General features: G+C 41.5%; 1 protein-coding gene across 1 annotated transcript; it reads left to right on the top strand.

Moving 5' to 3' along the window:
* Positions 1-509: 509 nt before the first annotated feature.
* rab3b (RAB3B, member RAS oncogene family) lies at positions 510-15483 on the top strand. The gene is made up of 5 exons (XM_073476622.1): positions 510-524; positions 6207-6431; positions 12332-12450; positions 12540-12664; positions 15299-15483. The coding sequence occupies exons 2-5, from the start codon at positions 6207-6209 to the stop codon at positions 15481-15483; spliced, it is 654 nt and encodes a 217-aa protein (XP_073332723.1). The 5' UTR covers positions 510-524.
* The last annotated feature ends 6410 nt before the right edge of the window (positions 15484-21893 follow it).

Genomic DNA, 21893 nt, shown 5'->3' with positions numbered 1-21893 from the left:
TGTGTGTGTGCGTGTGTGTGTGTGTGTGTGTGTGCGCGTGTGTGTGTGTACACATATACACATATATAATAAAATAGATACATAAAACAATTGTGTATATATTTATATATATATACACATACATATTCATGTATGTGTATATATATGTCTGTATACATACAGACATATATATGTATGTATGTATATATGTGTATATATATATAAATATATACACATATATATATATATTTATATATATGTGTGTGTGTATATATATATATATACATATATATGTGTATATATATGATGACATAGGCCAAGCTGTATGCGAGGAGTAAGCGAGACATCGTCTCACTGGTTCACATCACCAGGGTCGACAGCAGCCACATCAGGATGTCATTCAGACTGGATCAGTGTGGTGGGACGGTACCGAAGCAGGAAGATGATCAGAACTGAACGGGTTGGACCACCAGAGGCAACACAGCAGATGTCGACAGCTACAAGCACCAACATGGAGTAAGACGAGTCCTGAGAGTCAGCTGGACGTTCCAGACTTGAATCTGTGAACTGGACTGTTTCACATATGAATGAAAGTGTCCACGTGTGAATCAGGAACGTTTCCCTCCTGAGAAGTGGTTCAGAAACCGCTGCTCGTGCTCTGAGACTCTGCAGGACGGTTTCCTCTGACAGGACGGCTGCTGATTGGACTCTTGTGAGCTTGTGGATTCTGTCTCAGTGAGCTCGATGTGTTGATCTGCTGATGCTGCGGTGACACTTTGGATACGACTGATCCAGTTTCTGTGTCCTACAGTTTAACGCACTGAAACCTTCAGCCTGGCCATGATTTGATTTGATGCTGACGCTGATTATAATAATACAAAAAGAACAATAATCACGGTTTACATGCCAAAATAAAAGATTTCACTGTGGACTGTGTGAGGATCAGTAAATCCTCTAACAATGAGGGAGGCACGATGTGGATTTCTTCAGCCGATACGATAACTGATAATTTCCTGACTCTCAAGGCCGATACTGATGAAATAACCGATAACAGAAACCAACATTTTAATGCTTTTTTACACACAGCTGAGCGTCAGAAAGACTCAGGTGATGTGAGCACAGATTATTTATTTGATATTCCAGCTGTGATCAGACTTCGTCCCTCGTGACGTCATGTGTGATCTTGTCTACGTTGCGCGGCTCTACGCAGCTGCAGCAGTTCAGCGTTACGTCAGCGTGACATCAGCGTGACGTCAGCGTGACGTCAGCGTGACATCAGCGTGTCTGTCGTTCTTCTCTGTTCTCATTGGCTGCTCACAAAACAACTTCACAGGTACAAACCATCACCTGTGTGGAGATGCTGCAGTGTGAAGTCAACAGAAGCACAGGTCATTTCTTTATCCGACGCTGACCGATAATGTACATTTTCCATTATCGGCCGATAATTTACGTGTCCGATATCGATCGTGCGTCCCTGATAACAATGTATTGATTATCAAAGCTGATCAATCAGCCGTGTTGTGATATAATGTGATGATGCAACATTAAAACGCTTCAGTGATGCTGTGGAGGAGAAACAAGCCTCACAGGTGAGCGCAGGAGACACACCTGTGTTGTGTGTTTGTGTGTTTGCAGCACACACAGGCAGATTTCCTCTCGGTTTTCAGGACGATGTCTCTGTTATTGATGCTGAAACAATCACACGCCTCACTGCCTCAGTTATGAGTCATAGGACGCTGCCGCCTGCCGCTCCTGCCGCTGCGCGTCTGCAGAGATCTGCCGCCTGATAGGGCGGAGGAGCTGCCTGCAAACAGCCGGAGAGGAGGAGGGAAATAAATAAAGCGCTGTTCATTCACAGGGAAGCCGGTGGTGGTTATTTTTAGGGGGGAGGAGGTGACAGGCAGCAGACGCCTTTGCAAATATTCCCACATCGCTTCGCTCCACCTTGAATTAACGCAGGATGTCAGCGCAGAGCCGTGCGTAACGAAGCTGCGTGCGGCGCCGCCGAAAAGAGACGTTTTACAGCCACATCCAGAAGAAGAGCAACTGTGCTGAGCGCAACCGACGCCGCCGGTGCTGCTGATTTCCTGAAGACACCTTCGCTGGATCGGACCGGACGCGTTGTCGCTGTTGTCGAGGATCACATTTGTGGGTTTTAGTGAAATTGTTTGGGAGCGCGGACACCGAGCGAGCTCTCCATCAGGTGCAGAGAGAGAGAGAGCATCAGATCCGCCCAGCAGAGGTAACACACGGACACACACACACACACACACGGACAGAAAACACGGCCGACACCGTTTAACACCCGTTTAATTAACACACACACACACACACACACACACACACACACACACACACACACACACACACACACACACACACACACACACACACGGGCCTGATGCTGTTGACTGATATGAATCCAGAAACGTCGAGCACACCTGAGCGCGAGAGGTGCGTCTCTGGTGCGCCAGAGGAGCCGACACACTCCTGATACCGTCTGTAAATGAAGGGTTCGGGTCCATTTACGGTTCCCTCGTGTCTCCAATGTGTTTTAATCATCGCTGCATCATAGTCTGAACTGACTGATATGATTCATAATCACATGTATCGATCATAAATCCAAATGTTCCTGTAACATCCCATAATAACCTCCCAGGTGGAGTCTGAGCTGTGTTGAGTCATTGACGCGCTGTGTGTCTGTAACGTTCACTGCCCACAGGAATGTAAAGACTTCATATGTGCTCCACTGTGAGCCTGTGAGCCGGAAGGCTGCACAAAAATGCCACATATGACTATTGTTATATATTTATTATTATAAGTGACCTCTCAAAAAAAAGGAAATATCACATGTGAAAACACAATTTGAACATGTGAACTTAAATTTGAACACGTGTAAAGAAAATAATGTCACCACATGTTTTACACTGGAAACAAAACACGACACATAAAATCACAAGAGGTTCAACATTTTCACACACTTTTGTACATGTGAACACAAATCTTAACACATTTCACATGTGACTGCTGTTTTAACATTTGAATGAAAATGTCACATGTGAATTATTATTGAATAATTATTTACATTAACATGTGACTGACATGTAAAATTTGCCCTTTCACATTTAAAAATCACAATTTCACATGTGAAATTAAATTTCAATATAAATTTCATAGATTGACGGGAAAAATAAAATAATGTCACATGTAAAATTTGTCTTTTCACATGTGACACAATTCACATTTGACTGTGTGTGAAAACCACAATTTCACATGTAAATTAGATATTTTCTCATGTGAACTAAAATTTTATCATGTGAAAAAAAATGTCTTCTGTAAACTGGACATTTTCACAAGTGATTGGATATTTCACATTAATACAAATTTACACATGTGCAATTTTTCATTTTTGCATGAGAATTACATTCATGTGTAGTTTCTACATGTGGAAATGAAACATGGCACATGAAATCACATGAAATCACATGAAATCACATGAAATTGGCTTCTTTTCATGTGAATTCTACATTTTCACACATGTGAACTCAAAATTTAACGGGAAAATAAAATAACGTCACATGTTAAATTTTCCTTTTTTCACGTGAAAACCACAGTTTCACATGTGAACTGAATGTGAGCTGTGGAAGCGGAAATGTTCACATTTGATCAGCTTTTTCTGATATGAATTAAAATTTCACAAGTAAATGACATGTACATTCATGTGTTTGGCTTTTTTCACATGTAGTATTTGTCATTGTAAAAGTATTTTAAAAAATCAAACATGGGTAATGATTGGGACACAGGCTCCGTCTTATGAACAACAGAAAACAGAAGCGACAGATCTGCAGCAGACTGACGCCTGAATCACTCAGTCACACCTGATCTGTCGTGTGCATGTGAAGCTCTCATCACGCCTGAGCTACTTCTGATATCAGCTCTGGAAAAAAACAATGTTTCTAATTCAGAATATTATTGATTAAGACTTTTTAAAATAAGTCTAACGTCCTCTGCATGATTGAAATGATCTGCAGCTTCTCAGTGTTGTTCCTGTTATTCCTGCGTGTTTGACACCCCAGAAAAGAAAACAAAGCAGAAAGGTGAACTCGTCGTCTGGCAGCGGGGCAGCGGTCAAACATCTATTCGAAGCAGGTTTACCTGCGTTTTAAAAGCTTGCATACAAGCTAATTTTAGTGTGAAAGTACTGATACTGATCTTGGATTGGATCTGTCTCAACTCTACTTTCTGCTAAATGGTCTCAAATGAATCACACGATAAGTCTCATAAGAAACACGAGGATTCAAAATGTCAGTTTCCCACGACTAGATTCACCAGTGCAGATCCATTTTGTGGTCATTTGGTCCTCCCTCAGTCCCTGACGGAGACGCTGAGTCTCCACTGACAACCAAACCACAGTCGACTGAGCCCAGCAGGATCTTCAGCTCTGACATCTGCTGCTCTCATTCATTCAGCCCTCAGTCACCGACCGCTACCTGACTGCAAGGTCGAGCAGAGAGTCAGCTCAGGCTTTTATTTGACTTCATTTGACTCGACAGGTGAAGTCTAACAGGAAACGTTTGTTTGCACTGTGTCTTTGTCTAACACACTGTGGGGCCGGTGGCTCTCTGTGCTGAATCACGTTTGGCTGCAGCTCATCGTCAGGTGAAAACTTTGAGACTGCAGCTTTCCAGGAACAAAGAGCAGCTTACAGCTCCTCCGACAGGTTCGAAATGCTCTCATCTCAGCAAGAGGTTGGAGAATTGTCTTAGAGAAACATTTGATCTGAAGTGGAGAAAAAGTGTGAAGTTCCTCTGACGTCAGAGTCTTTAAAAACATACATGTTAGTTCAAAGAACAGGCGTCATTATGTTTATATATGATGATACATTAACCATGTGAACAAAGAGACACGAGAAATGTAATTTCCTTATGTTTCCTTAACGTTGTTGGGATTACAGCAGGTCACCATCCATGGGGATGTTTTATACACAAAGATTTCTGTTTGCAGAGTAAATGTTGGCGATGTACGTTTCTGCATAACACAGATATTGAGTCATCACATTTCTTTATGTTGGAACTTACACTGAATCTAACATTTCATATCAAAGAAGATGCATTTTCATGCATAAATAAAATATCATCATTATCAATAGCTGATAAAATGTTGCTTGATTTAATTTTTTCCTTGCACTTAAATAAAAACAGCATTCGTTTCTATAATAGAAACTCAACTTCACACTGAGCTCTTTAGTACGACCAAACAACAAAAATAAAATCAGTTGGATACTGAATACTGCATCCACATACCTTAAGAATCAATCTTTTTCAAAAGTTTCAACACTTTTTATCGTCATTTTGCGTCATTACTGACAGCTGTCGCTTTGAAACAAGCCCACAGAGGGCGGATCACCATGGGACCATATACATGCACAGATGTTCAGGGTTAGAGGCCAATAACTTTTTAATCCTGTTTGACCTGTGCCATGAATGACACATGATGTTTATGAATTAACTCCAGACAGTTGCAGTTTGTCATAAAATGGATGAAATATAAGAAAACAGACACAAAACCCAACTTTTGTATAAGTGACGTCTCCTTTAACGCTCACTAAAACCCATAAACAAGACTTCGTAGAGTCGGTCCCACATGCCAGCCAGCACAACAAAACAGACTCTCACATAACTGCAGCTGTTAATATGGCCATTTACTTGTTGGTGGCAGTTTCACACAAAACCAAATGGTACTTAACCACCTTCACGAGAAACTGCGACTATCTTGACTTTTGATTCATCTCTATCCGTTAAAGGGGCGATATGTAAGAAGTTCAGTTCATAACATTCAAAAATGAATTAAAATTGTCAGCAGAACAGGATGAAATAACAGTTTTGAGGTCATGTCAAAGCTGCATATGTTGTGTTGCAGAGATATATACTGAAATTAGCATGCTAACCAGCTAGCCCCGGGCCTGAAAACCTTTCTCCAAAGCTCCTGTGCTGGTGGTGTAAACACCAACACTCCCCCAGAAGTCTGGCGAGCTGGAAATAGCTACAGTCATGATGTGTAGCATGTCTGCAGACTGTCATCTTAAATCCTGATCGCTGAGCTCAGAGAGGATAAAACACGGGTTATGAAAAGTGTGTCCATGTCTCCAGTGAAACTTTCGCCTTTGTTTGGATGTGTTTTCATGATACTGATTGTGTTTTTTCTCTCTCATCAAACCAAACCTCCAGATGGCGAAGGCAGACCAGCGTTTCGGCCAGCGGGACGGCTCCGACCAGAACTTTGACTACATGTTCAAGCTGCTGATCATCGGCAACAGCAGCGTGGGGAAAACGTCCTTCCTGTTTCGCTACGCCGACGACTCCTTCAGCAACTCTTTCGTCAGCACCGTGGGCATCGACTTCAAAGTGAAGACGGTTTATCGCAACGACAAGAGGATCAAGCTGCAGATCTGGGTGAGCATGGATTCATGTTTGTCTCACCGATATGCAATCCTACACCTATCAGTATTTAAATAATTCATCGCCTTGTTGTCAGTGTTTGTCATGTAGGGACGAGGGGATGATTTCTGACTCGAGATGTCGTTGAAGGCAAACAATTATTTGATCTTAAAACATAAGGAGCTGACTCCTTACTTAAACCATCCATAAGAAGGACAGAAGGTTTTTCTGAAAGCGTCAGCAGAGTTGGTGAATGTTCAGAAGCTTGGATGTGTTGATCTGAGCGAACGAGAGTTGACACACGTCGATGTTGGAAACACAACAGCAATGTATGCTGACGAGCTGACAGCCAACAACCCACGAGAACACATCAAGATGCTGCTGCTGTGTGGGCTTACATACCAAACAAAGTGTTCGACGTGCTTCACATTCTGCTAATGTGTACTAACCTTTTGTCCAAAATATATTACAGTGAACTGTAAATAAAATGGTAGCATATGTAAATATTATATAGTAAAACATAACATAACAAATTGTGACATATGGTAACACAATTTTACTGAAACTATATATATATGTATATAATACAGCACATAGGATATGATAAGAAAATACTTTACATATCCTGACTGAAATAACAACATATAACATAATATAACATAACATAACATAACACAACATTACATTACATTATGTTACGTTACATTACATATGCTGATATAACTAATAGTAGCCTGTAACATAACATGGTAAAATATTACACCATAACATAACAGAACATAACAGAACATAACATTTTGTAAAACATTATTATATTACAATATTTTTCATGAGCATGTGGTATGTTATGCTGAAAAATATTGTAACGTACAATAACATATGGTTATGTAATACAGAGTAACAGACTTAACATAATATGAAATACGTTAATGTAATATAACATAACACATAGTTTAAAGAAATAGTGACGTGATATGCTGTAACATTACATGGTAATATATTATACCATAACATACCATAACATAACTTATCATGATGTGATGTTATGTAACATAGCTTAACATACTGTTTATGGACCGTTATATATTATAACACAATGATTTGACATTACAACAGCATAACATACCATGTGGTAAAATAAAAATTGTAATATAATATAAAATAACATAAGGTAATAATATATACTGTAACATATCATGTTATAACAAATGGTAATATAAAATACTGCAACATAGAATATCAATATAATATATTGTAATGTATCATAACATAACAACATATAGTATATATACTAAAAAGTAATAGTAGCATGTTATACTGTAACATAACATTGAATATATTATACCGTAACATACTATAACAATTTGTAACATATGTTGATATGAAACACAGCTTAACATACTATATGTGGTACAAAGTTATACGTTGTAGTGTATTATAACATACAAATAAGGTCTTATATACAGTAGCTTAACCTAAGGTGATTCAATAAACTGTAACATAGCTTAATACATTTAGTAATGTAATGCAGCATATTTTAACATATAATAGAACATGAAGTAACGTAGCACAACATAATGTAATACAATATGTTGTGATGTAACATATAACATGGTTATATGATATACTGCAGGATTATTAAACACATGGTAATATAAAATACAGTAATGCAACGTTATATGATACTGTGATGTGACATGACATAACATTCTAACAATTGGTAACATCCTGTAACATACAGTCATGTAACATATCGTATCATCCTGTCGCAGCCTATCAGAGCAGAGAAATGCAGTGTAACACGATGTTCTGCTCTCAGTCAACAACGAGCTGCTGGAGGGAAAGAAAAGACAGACGCAGACTTCAGGGCTACAGCTTGTATCATCAGTGGTGATGTTGTTGCCATGGCAGCAGCTCTTCACGCTCACTCACACTCTCGCCGACACACACACTCACACACACACACACACACACACACACACACACATCTCCTCACCCCTCTCCCTCTCCCTCACCCCTCCAGGCCTCTCTGTCCCCTGCCGGGTCTCAACCTCTTCGCCCCAAGAGGTCTGTTTAATTGCCACTGAAGACAGCCCTGTTGTGTGTCAGTGTGTGTACGTGTGTGTGTGTGTCAGTGTGTGTGTGTGTGTGTGTGTACGTGTGTGTGTGTGTGAGTGTGTGTGTCTATGGGAGGAGGGCTGTTGCAGGGCCATAAGTAGAGCTAATCAGAGCTGATTGATTTAAACTGAAAGCACAGTGATGAGTAAAAATAGAACTGAGACACAGAAACACTCAAAAAACAATTCAACACAACAAACAATTAGGCAGGCTCTTTGTTTGCTAAAATTGATAGCATTTTAGCATACCTTTAGCTAAGCCTAGCCACAGGCATGCTATCAAAACCTTACAGGATTTGGAGTTGATGAACCGTAAAGACTTAATTTTAGTAGGTGAACACACTTTCTGTTTTTAACCCATCTAACCCACAAACTATTACCAACATCACCAGACTCCCTTAACAAATGTAGTGATTTTAAGAGTTCGTTTATGAGGAGAAACTTAACAAACTTTGTCAAATGGCTTCGACAGATTCTGAATCATTGTCTCCTTCTTGTAAATTCAGCATTAAATGAAAACAGTAAGTTGTTTGTTTCCTTGTAAAAAGTGTCAGTTTGTGGCAGCATGGCTGCACCAGCCTGTCTGCTTCTGTGTCTAAAGTGCTAAAGTCTGACCTGCCAACATTTAGCAGCTGTTTGAACACACTGTTTACGCTGATTTCACCATTTACACTCAATTTATGAAAGAAGAAACATTTTATTGATGCTAAACATGTCACATTTTACAAATACACTAAACAGTAACCAGTATAGGCTACTTCTTTGTCACCAGACTCCCTTAACAAAAGTCTCAGTTTAGTGCGTTGTTGAGTTGGAGACACTTTATAAACTGTGTGAAACTCTGTCTCTGACTGATTCTGACTTATTTGTTCCTTCTTGTAAATTCAGCAAATGTTCTACATGAACTTCTTTCTGTCTTTGAGTAGAAACATGGAGTCTGTTTATCGGATGTGGCTTCCAGGTGGAGTGGAGGCTGATATCAGTGAACACGTCACATATAACGATGTTCAGCTGTCCACATAGTTTTGGCCATGATGCTGGAGTGCAGTAATGTCGTCTTCTGTGGAAATCAAATCCACATTTCTCGCTGCTTTCAACAAAACTGAGAGGAATCAGTCGCTGCCTGGGGCTCTGCTTATCACCCTCGATGATTAATGTCGCTACTGCACACACGCACACACACACACGCAGACACACACACACACGCTAACGCACACATTCACATGCACACACACTAACACACACATAATCACGCTCCACATCAAATTTCAATTAATTAAATGCATTCAAGCACTCGCCATATCCCACAAGAAAAAAGGAGGAGGATTGTTGAATGGGTGCAGAGGAAGCGAAGCACAAAAGAGCTAAATTTAGAGGAATGACTGCACCCAGACCAGCTGTAGTGGTATGAGGATGAAATGGTGGAGGATGGCAGCTGAATGTTGCAGGAGTTGTTGTGGACGGGCCTGAAAGTCACATTGAGGCTCAGCTGGTTTGTTGCAGTCGAGCGGCGATCAGCGCCGGCGGCTGCGGATCGATCGGTGCTTCAGATAAAACGGTTAAGAGTCTTCGAGGAGACGAGGATGAAACGAGTTGTTTGATTCCTGAGAGATTAAAACAGAGAATGTCTCCATGACTGAGGAGTTTTACAAAGTCCAGAGCCATGATGTTTAATTTAGTGTCTCATTATTAGTAGTATTCTTCACCTACAGTCGTATATGTAGTTCTGTAGGTGCTTCTGGCTTTAATCTACAGGAGTTTGAACACACTGAACTATTTATGTATGTCATTTTTCTCACCTAAATGTTTTGATGTAAAATAAGACTGCAGATGAGCTGTGGTTCCCCCTATCAGCTGGAAAACACTGTGTGTCCACATCATATAGTCTAACATGGTCCCAGTTCAAATTTAATAACACTGTCCCTGAAAACGAACACTTTTTCTGAGGAAATATTCAGCCGCCTGGAAAAAGAAAAGCCATTAAGTGACCTCTTAATCCTCCTGCCTGAGAGTGACAGGAGCAAAAACTCATTATAGTTCTTCATTTCCTCATTCACACTGACTTTGTGCTGACAAAAGAGTCAAAGACAAGTGCTGAGGTGGAAAAACAGCTTATAACTACACACAATTACACACACTTGCATAATTTCCAAGTTTAAAGCTTCAAAAACTGATATAAACTATATATTACTGGATTTTAAATCTCATTGGCTACACGATGCACCAGTCCAGAGGCTGGTGTGCTGGTCGGGTTGAAGTGAACCAGGATGTGATGTTTATCAAAGATCCTCCTGAGCTTCTCAGATGTTCCTGCGACAGAGAATGACGATGTTGTTACGTTTCCTCGTCTCCTCCTCTCCGTCTGCTCTGGAGCTGTTAGAGGTTCTGACAAAGGTCCACTTTGGGTAGCAGCAGGTTTTAAGCGCTCCCCTGATGTGCTTCTGATCCTCCTCCTCCTCCACGGTCTCAGCCTGATGGTTTAGGGTTCTGATGACCCAGCTTGGGCTCCAGTGGTTCTAGTTGTGTTTGTTGTGAGGCACTTTGTAACATTGATAAGTGCTTCATAAAAAACGTATTATTATTAATACTATTATTATTATAAAGAAGTGCAATGCAAGGCCACCCACCCCGCTGGTCCATCAGAACCTTTTAGCCTCTTTCCTGCAGAATAAGCAGAGACGGGCTGATGAACAGACAGACTGATGATGATGAAGATGAAGAGGTGAAAGGTGTTGAAGTGTAGACTGAGCGTCAGCGTGAAGTTCAGCACATCGCTGTGTGTTACTGCAGGGTGAGAACAGGTGTGTGTGTGTGTGTGTGTGTGTGTGTGTGTGTGTGTGTGCGTGTTGGATGGATAATGAGGTCTGTTGTGTCTCAGCAGCATCAGTTTCTATATTCACACACGTATGTAAACGTTGAAGTGACGTTCAGTTTTCATGCAGAATATTGATGCTGTGTAACAACTCGATGAAGGAGCCGGTCTGACTCTCAGTATTATCAATGCTTCGTCTCCATGGAAACAACAATTGCAGTAATAGTCGAATCAAACAGTCTGGTTTTGACGCCAGACTGTAACGGATAATGTCCCAGCTTAGAGTGTTGGGATGTGGGCTTATCTCTGCTCACTGTAACCACGATACAGCGTCCAGCAGTTCACACAGAATATCGGACGGCCGCGTTTGGTTGATCCAAGAGCACGAACATGAAACGTCCTGACAGATTTCCATGATATGAGTCATGTCAGCGTATCTGAGAGACGTGGGCACGTTTGAGTACATGCAACCAGAGAAGCATCATTCCAGTTTGAGGAGCTGGGTGACGATTTTAGTGCCTCTGCTGTCGGTCACGTCAGAGTTTCACCAGCGATGGTGGTTGTTTAAAAGCGTGTTCACCTCCAGGCAGACAAGCAACAAAAAGATGAAAATCCAAAATCCAAAATCCCAAAACAGGAGATAAACTAGGAAGCAACATCACGTACAAGATGGTGCGTATGTCTGTTTTTGAATTGAGGTGAAGCCTCTGAGTGAAGTCAGCACTCAGGAGGATAAACAGGAGTGAAGATAAATCCACATTTTAATCCCAGAAATTAAAACGTAATCTCTGAGCTCTCCTCCCGTCGGTGAACGTCTCCGGATCAGAGCAGAATCTGATGAGACTCCAGGTGTTTATTCCTCCTGGAGGTCTGGACCTGGACCAGATGGGGTCCATTGTTCAGTTGTTCAATGATCCAAAGCTACATTTTGAGTTTGATTACTGTGTGAAGCAGATGTGTGATTGGCTGTTTGTCTTTGTTTCCAGGACACGGCGGGACAGGAGCGTTACCGCACCATCACCACGGCCTACTACCGCGGCGCCATGGGCTTCATCCTCATGTACGACATCACCAACGAGGAGTCCTTCAACGCCGTCCAGGACTGGTACGTGATTACTCAGTAAACTAGTGTGTGTGCGTCTGTGTTTGTTTCAAATAAAAGATTCAAGTAAAGATTTTAAAATGTGCTTTCAGGGCCACTCAGATTAAGACGTACTCGTGGGACAACGCCCAGGTGATCATGGTGGGCAACAAGTGCGACATGGACGAGGAGAGAATCGTTCCTCCGGAGAAAGGGAAACACCTCGCCGACCAGTTAGGTGAGACGTGCAGACGAATACTCTTCAGCTCAGGTTTCAGGTGTGAACACAACTCTGATATGACGACCTGAGGGAGGTTCACGTTACCAGAAAATCTGAAACATCCACTTCAGACACAAGCGGACACACGGCTTCTCCTTTCTCATCAGCGATCAGCGATTTACAGACTGAAGTGAAAACTGCTGCAGATTTTATCAGCTGTTCATAATAATAATCTGACCGTCACTCACTGAAGCTAAAGCTAACAGGCCTGGCAGAAAGTCAGCAACCGCACCGGTTAATGAGACGAGAAGACAAATACAGCAGCAACACTGTTGTTGTCGTAGCGTGTAGAGCCGGAGAACAGGCTGAGGATTCACACGTGTGAATGAGTTTACCTGCTGTCAGTCTCAACAATATCCCAAACAGGATTATAGGCGACTTTAGGAGAGCTTTACGAGGAGTGACAGGGCTAAAACATGTAATGTATTCAAATGAAATGAGTATTGATTGTGTTATAAACTAACGCTTAGCTATAAACAACAAAGGTGATTATCTTGGTGTAGTTCGCAGGGAGTCGGAAAAATGTCACTGAGTCCAAAATAGGTCCAACAAAATGATTTCTTGTATAAATAAAAATGAAGTGATCTTATTAAATATAAATGAAGATTATAAGGAATAAATCTGAATTCTTTTACGTTTGGTGCAACGTAAGTGTTGAGTTCCCACTGTGTTACTGACACAACGAGCTGTGATCTGTGAGTGAGTCTGCATATTTCTGTTTTCAATGTCATACGTGCGACTACTCAGTGTTTAAAAGGGAAATATGTAAAATGAAGGTCTGACAGTATAATATACGCTGCACAATTTGATAATTCAAAGCTGTGTGTGTCATGTGTGAAAGACAAACACCCTCACAGGTCAGGAAATCATTTTATGCTCGGTTTTATGCCTCCAAGCCCAAATGTCAAACTCCGCCTATGTCAGAATGAAGCACCTGACTGATATCTAACGCCTGCTCACCGTATCAAACACTGTAGATTGTATTATTTATCAGTCACAGAGTCAGTTTATTTGGGGCGTTATAGCATCAGTATCTGTTAAGAACCTCAGTCAGAAGTCCATTATACATTTATTTCATAAATAAGTAATAATATAACACCCCTAAAGACAAAATCCTCCATCATCCAGATTGATAACTGAGAAACTGAGAGTGAAGAGGTGGAGGAGTGTTTGTACCTGTTCACCACTCGATCACAGTTATTCAGATATTAACATTCAGAGACGAACTGCAGATAGCCTGTTCTCTGACGTTTGCATTTTGTTGTGGCTTTTCTTTATCGAAGGTCAAACGACGGAGACACGTTGACTTTCAGCCTGCTTGTACATGAATCTCCCATAGACTGCAACAGAACTGGTGCCAAACTCTGGCACCACTGCAAAATCCGATGACGTCATGTCCCTGACTGCAGACAGGAGCTGTTAAAAGCTGATGTAGCAGCCGTATAATAAAGTTAAAACAGGCTGATGAGAGAATATCAGGCCGACCTGTAGCTGACATCACAACAGCACGTTTAATGAGCTTTCATTTGATCCTGCTCATTGTATCTGAGGCCGTTACGTCTGTGTTAGCATTTTAGCATCCGTCAGATTATAAAACACATTCCTGAGTTCCTCCTTTTCCACATAAAAGTCAAAATTTCAAACAGAAAGTAGAAGAGCGAGCAGCTCTTCATGTTCAAAGCACGAGGACGTCTCTGTGGACGGGATGTAAAGGACAGGAGGAGCAGCCGGTTCACAGAAAACAGGAGCTCAACGTAGCTGTAATTATTCCTGAGGTGGAGGTGAAGAATTAAGAGTTTATGAGCTCTGAACGGGATTAAAATCACCTCACCAGCACCATCACACAGCTTCACGCACGCTGCAGGTTTCTGTTGGAGGCTGCAGAGTAAAACATGTTTCTGTGATCAGCTGAGCACCTGCAGCTCTTCTTCAGGCCTCTAAAGTCTGCGTTCTGACTTAAGTCGGGCGTGGTTTTAATCTATTTGAGCATCTCAGGGTTTGTTTGCTGTATTCACACTTTTCTTCCCACTTCACAAATATCTTCTGTAACCTGGTGTCCTGGTCCACGAGGCTGGCTGAGGTGTGATATCACGCTGATGCAGATAAAAAAAACCCTCAAGCATCTAAAAAAAACTTCACTCACTTTGTGCTTATTTACTGATTCATGATAAAAAACGTCATCGCTCGTAATCGTTGGCTCTCGTCTGCAGCTGCTCACAACACACTGGATTTTCTTTTGCTGACCTGCATCAGACTCTTGTTTCAGTGACGCCTGCAGCGTCAGCGTTTATTAAAGACTCGGACCAGCGAGGAAACAGCTCCCAGCAGAGGAGTGAAAACCAGTATTTTACATTATTAATTCAAACACCTCAGAGGCCTCGGGCTTCAGGCCACACAATTACAGTATTTAGATATTCCTCAGCACAAACACCCCGGGGTCAACTCACCTGGATTCACCTGGTTGTCAGCTGCTCGTTCTCACAGTCCTGGTCACACAGTTAATCAGTGAAGATATAACTGACCTGATAAATCGCTCTATCGAAGCTTCATGTCTTCATATGAACTATTCGACTCTTCTGTTTCCTCCCGCAGGCTTCGAGTACTACGAGGCGAGCGCCAAGGAGAACATCAACGTGCGGCAGGTCTTCGAGCGCCTGGTGGACATCATCTGCGTGAAGATGTCGGAGCGCGTGGACGTGGAGGCGCCGGTGGCTCCCGGCACCAAGACCGCCAAACTGACCGACAAGCCCGCCCAGCTACCTCAGAAGTGCTGCTGATCGTTGGTCGACGTTCATCCCTCCGCTGTCGCCTCGTTCACCTTCCCCCCAATCTCTCGAGAAAAAGAAAAAAACAGATTAACTATCGTAACATTCCTCAACACACTCTCTGCTTCAGTCCATGTTTGTGAGCAGTAATAATCACTACGCCTACTGCGGTTTATGCTAACCAACATTTATATAGCCAGTTTCATTCCCGTCCTGTCCCCAAGTGTCCAAGGTTGGTCCTTACGTAGACGGAGGAGGAAGCCTGGCAGTGCACTCCAGACAAAATGTAATTTGGCGCTTTTGAATCGGTCGTAGAGCCGCTGTTGATCGCATCGCTGGAGGGAAACGCTAACATGCTAACATGCTAACTGTGTTTAACAACATTCAAGGTCAGTGCGAGAAGTCAGAATTAAAGTTAATGAGGAAGTGAGACAGCACAACAACAGGTTGATGAAACATTTCGTTAGAAAGACGATTCAAAATAGACAAATTAACAAATGTGGATGAAAGGTTACGTACAACACACAGAGAGTCGCCTGACGCCGAGCCGTAATCACAGTCAGTGCAGAATTTTATTAATTGTTTTGCTGGTGAGATTTAAAAACACAAAAAGGCTGAAAATACATTACTGACTTCTTGAAGAGTTGATCAGCACTGATACTCACGTTACAGTAATATATTACTTTATGCATTAACAGAATAATATAACGTGTTCGATGCCTCACAGCAAGAAGATCCTGGGTTCGAATCCCGGCTGAGGATTCTCTGTGGCGTGATGTTTCTCACAAAGCTTGTGTGGGTTTCCTCTGCCACCGTCACAACATGTATGTCAGGTTGATTCTCGGGTCAGTCTTGTACTGATTCTGCAGGAGGGGTCAAACCCAGAGAACCAGTTTCATTAGGTCGTATGATATGTGGTCAAATAAAGATTCTTCTTGAGGCTCCAGAAAAAATATCCCCGTGTTCGCAAAAAAGCCGAAATGGCTGCAGAGTCAGAATCTTTGTCCATTTCTTTGAGTTTATCAGAGAAAAGGACAAAAACGTCAGAGTCGAGTGCGACCTGCAGACTTCGATCCACCTCTGAGTTCAAGGCTGATTCAAAAAGGTCGAGGCGGTTCGATTGTTCTCTATCTTTAGCACAATATCATGAATCAGTAACACATTACTCCACAGAGACCCTGATATCATCAGTAACTCAATACTTCCAAATGAAAGTAACTAACACGTCACACTGATCACTGATCAGACTCGTTGTCACCGGTGTGTGTTGCTCTTTCCGTGCAGATTAAAATGTTTCCAGTTTAAACCAGAGAGCGCTGCAGTTACAGTCCAGTTCCGTTTTTTGCTGCACGACCACAAAAAAAAACAAAAAAAAGACGCCAGATGTATATTTTGCAGTGAGTGTGCTGCTGGTGGGAGCAGGAAGCAGGAAGCAGGGTCCACAGGTTAGCACAGCACTGCCTCTCCTCTCAAAGTGTAGCACAACGACAAAACACCACCGCTGCTCATGTCCACAAGTTTACAGGCCACAACATCAGATAGGCTGCTTCTCAAATAGATAGTCTCCTATACGATATGCCTATAGTCCTCTTACTGTTACTGGCCTTACTTTAGTGCTGTTTGTGGCTTGAAAGACGCTTTAGGGCTACACCACTGATGCACAACTCCCAGCAGGGCTGCAGCCAAAATCACTCGAGTCAAAGACTTAAACAGGAGCGGGTCGAGTCCGACAAACAATCTGATGAAGTGTTTTTAAACTAAACTTGATGTTAATAATGAAACAAATCAATGTGCAGAACAATACTGGAACAATGATCAGTTGTGTTGCACTTTCCATCACAAACTAATAACTTTAACACTTTAACACTTTAACGACTAAAACAGGAAGGTTCTTATGATTTCTGCATCTTTAGGACTTCTTCATCTCAGAATTACCAGAAAATGTTTTCACATCTCAGAACCAGAGATAATTTTCTCTGAGCGTTACGAGATACAGATCTGTAATCACCAGATGCTAAACAGGAGACATTGGAGTGATAATTACATGAAAATGTCTCTGAGAATCAGTGTGAGCTGCTCTGAAAGATGACTAATGGATGAATGATGCTCTGCTTTTGGCCACAATCTTTATTTCCTGTGACCTCGTTTTCAAATCTGCGTTGTGTCGAACGGGCTGATGAGCTCATCTCCTTTCCACTGCTCACGTCTTTATAATGTAAATGCACGCAGGGCAGGACCGAACACGGCGCTGCTTAACTTCCAGGTCAGATGAAATTCACCCTGCCTCGTACAGACGGTTCTTCAGTCTGCACGAGAAGCTCAGTGTGTAATAAACCTGTTCGCTGTCTCGTATGGAAGAACAGGTAGTTTCTCAGATGCAGTGCAGCAGCTGCAGCGCGCCTCACACTGTTTCAGTCAGCTTATAACCCGACAGGAAGTGTCAAAATATCTGCTGCTGTGCCGGCTGCTGGAAGTATATTCTGTCAGACTGGGTTGTGTGTTGCAGGCAGGATTACTGAAGCTGAAGCTGAGAAGTGACTCACAGTCATTTTATTTATAAATCACAAAGTCTTTCTACAATTTTTCCAGATTATGACGCCCTCTCCTTCGACCCTCGACTCAGATAAGGCTGAAAAATCCTGATTGGGGAATTAACAAACAGCTACACAGAGTCACTGCGTCTCTCACACAAAAACACGATCCACTTCTTTCCTGTAGAGTCGCGTCGCTTGTCGTTTTTTCTCTCATCTCTGTTGAGAGTTGCACGTGCTCAGTACCGATCTTATATTTCATACTTCAGTCCCTCTTTCAAACTCATTTGAACCAGATGTCAGCGGGTTTTGGGTTTTTCAGTCGGGGTATCTCGGCCCTGTGTAGAAGAAGTCAGGGCACTTTTACACGTCTTCATCACGTCCTGAAGTCTCGTAGTTCGTCAGTGATTAAAGGAGAATGTAACGACATCCTCTGCTTCGTTGGTGTGAAGGAAATCAGCAGTCAGGCGTCGACCTGTGAAGTTAATTTTGAGTCCCGACCTCTGAACGAAGATATTTTCTCCGCTGTGGGAGCAAAGTGCTGAGAGTGCATGACCGTCATGACTCTGACTGTAATTAATGTAAAAGAGAATTTATTATCTTTGAGTTTAATTATACACATTTTAATCCTCACACCAGAGACGAACAGGCAGAAATCTCCGTATAGACTGAAGTTCATGTGGAGGACGATGTTGGATCATCGTAGTAACAAGACGCCGGTGTCGTCTTTATTAAAACAAAGTAATCGACTGTAAACAGATGAACCAGGACACACACCTTCGTTATCACAGTGCACCTGCAGTTACCAGCAGTGAACACAGGTGTCGCCGAATCAGTCCTGTACTGAAGTTAGCATGCTAACCAGCTAGCCTCCTAACACCACCCTGTAGCTCAGAGGTGACAGTCTGACAGCCTGTAGTTCAGCTGGAGATGTACAAGCAGCCAGTTCACTGCTGAGTCCAACAAGTCAACAAGATAAACTCACAAAATGTCAAGAAAGGAAATATTTTGACACCTATTTTCCTTCTAAACTAAAAATACAACCGTCTACCGTCTGAAACTCAGAATTCAATTTTGAGAAAAAAGTCAAAATTCTGAAAAAAAAAATTAAATTGTGAGAAAAAGTGAAACTTAAAACACCTGTACTGTCTCCTCTGTCTCCACACTGACCTCCGGTGCTGTCAGAAGCTCAGGTTAATGATAAATATAAATATATATGTTACTAACTAATAGTCACAAATATCAGAAGCTGGTGTTTCATCATTAACAGCACTAACGGCAGCTCTGACCATCTGCAGCCAGCCGTCCTGTCACGTTGACAGGCTGAGAGGACGAGCTGTTGTGCTGCTGCTACGCTGATGTCAGTGGACACAATGGAAAGACTCAGTACGAGGCGTCAGTCTGCGAGACAAGCTGCCGAAGCTGACAGCGATGAACAAAGACGTTGTTCTGCATGTTCAACAGAGTCACGCTTTAAAACATCAGTCACACTCACGTTCGTTTCCTCCTTTACTCTCACAACTTGTTTCCCTCGAAGGAAGAAGACGTGTTTTCATCCCTCCATCTCTTTCCACAATCAATTAAAAGTAGAACGACAGATTAATCAATAATGACAGCAGGTGTTAGTTGCAGCGCTACTGTCGATCTGATGAGCACTTTTTGTTTGAAGCACACTGAGGCCTTCAACAGGAAAATATACAATCAACAAGACAGGACTGATTATATAAAGACAGTGGAGACGATGCTGCAGCTCGACTGAACACGAGCAGACGACAGAAATCCTTCAGACTGCAAATCAAGAGAACAAGATTTGAATAAAACAAAATAAGATAAATTATGAACAGACGAAGAGCACAAACGAGCAGCGACTGAGATCAAGATGTTTACAGTTTCTTAGCCTTTATGTTATGATGCTCCAGCAACTTAAAGGAGCAGTGCAAACAAATTACAGTCCAGTCATCATCTCCTCCTGATGATATAAAGTCAGGCTCAGTCATCATCTCCTCCTGATGATATAAAGTCAAGCTCAGTCATCATCTCCTCCTGATGATATAAAGTCAGGCTCAGTCATCATCTCCTCCTGATGATATAAAGTCAGGCTCAGCCATCATCTCCTCCTGATGATATAAAGTCAGACTCAGCCATCATCTCCTCCTGATGATATAAAGTCAGGCTCAGTCATCATCTCCTCCCGATGATATAAAGTCAGGCTCAGCCATCATCTCCTCCTGATGATATATATATATATATATATATATATTTATATATATATATATATATATATATATATATATATATATATATATATATATAAACACCTGAAGCAGCTGGAGACTTGATTTAAAACGGAGAAACAACCGGAAAAGCTCCAAAACTCCATTAAAACTTTGCCGAATATTTTACCCCAAATATTCACAAGATTAACAGGATCAGAAGCGTTAAATTGTTGTACATTCTCAGACTTTGACTTTCTGATGTATTTGCTGCTGAACTTTGTTCCTGTGCACATCGTTTCATTGAGTCCAGAAACCAAACTTGACATCAAAAGAACAAACAGACCCAGATCAGACCCCTCAGACTGCCACAGACTCGACCCAGACTGCCGCTGAGCTGCAGCCCTGCTTCACGGTGGCTCACAGCTTTTGCACTGGCCGACAGTCCGACGCCACACTGAGGTGTTTTATACTCACACATGTGAGCCGAGCCGATGAGTGAAGAGCACACGGTTCTCTCCTTCCCCTTTAGCAGGTGTAGTCACGTAGCCGTCATGTTCGCAGTGTTTCCTACATGAACGTGTGTGTGTGGGTGTGTGTGCGTGTGCGTGTGTGTGTGCGTTCTCCTGTTGCATATGGTTATCATGATATTTATTGCGTGTTCAGTTGTGAGGGTTTTTGTGTTTGTGTACAGTATCTTCGACGGAGGTGTGATATTTTGACAATGTCATGTCAGCTGAGATACAAGTACATGTGTGTGTATATGAAAGACTTCAAGAAAAAAAGGGAAGACGAGGAGAACAAAAACTTAACGTGCATTTATTATTAAATATTACGAAGATAGAAAAATAAAGATTTCCTGCCAAATTGTTCTTTAGCTCCCACAGCGCACGTTCCTGTGTGTACCTCCCCACCATGTGTCTTCAGATGGATGAAAACATACAATAATATTGACATCGTCTTCATATGATTATTTTTTAAGTGAATTTGTAAATGATAGAATTAGAAATTATAATGGTTGTTGAGTATGAATTTATTTTTATGCTGTGTATACCATGGACAAATTATATAGAGAGTTTATGTAAACTTGTCGTCTTACAGTTCACTCCTGTTCGGGGAGAAGCACAAAGTGATTGTACAAAATATTGTGAATGTTTGTATATTATAGATGCAATTTAGTATAATAAAAATCACAATCTTTAATCATAAAACATCCGATTGTTTCTTGAATTGTACAGGACACGTTCATCCGGACGACATATGGCAAAGAAATGATGGCACAAGTGTGACCGCATCAATAATCAATAATGTCCATCTAGAATAAAATCATTTGTAGAATATATAAAGCAGTATTTAAGAATGCACTTCTCTGGATATATGAGATACCAGAGAGGCCGATCACGATCCAAAACCCCAGTTTTAACACTCTTAAAGTTTAACAGTTTCTTTTTTTTTATTCTGAATTTTGTGACATTCAGAGTGTAAACAACTTAGACTGCACAAGGAAAGTAAATAGATAAATAAACAAATATACAAATAATCTAAAATACTCAATAAACATCTGATACATATATATACAGAAACACAAATAATTACACCTGCATGCACATTTACACATTCATAGTAGACAAATAAATTATAATAAATTGTATTTTTTTTTTTTTTTTACTAAAGTAGT

The sequence above is a fragment of the Pagrus major genome, chromosome 11 (genome assembly GCF_040436345.1).
Source record: "Pagrus major chromosome 11, Pma_NU_1.0".
Classification (NCBI taxonomy): domain Eukaryota; kingdom Metazoa; phylum Chordata; class Actinopteri; order Spariformes; family Sparidae; genus Pagrus; species Pagrus major.
The sequence above is the reverse complement of the archived record's forward strand: the minus strand, read 5'-3'. Positions and strand labels throughout refer to the sequence as shown.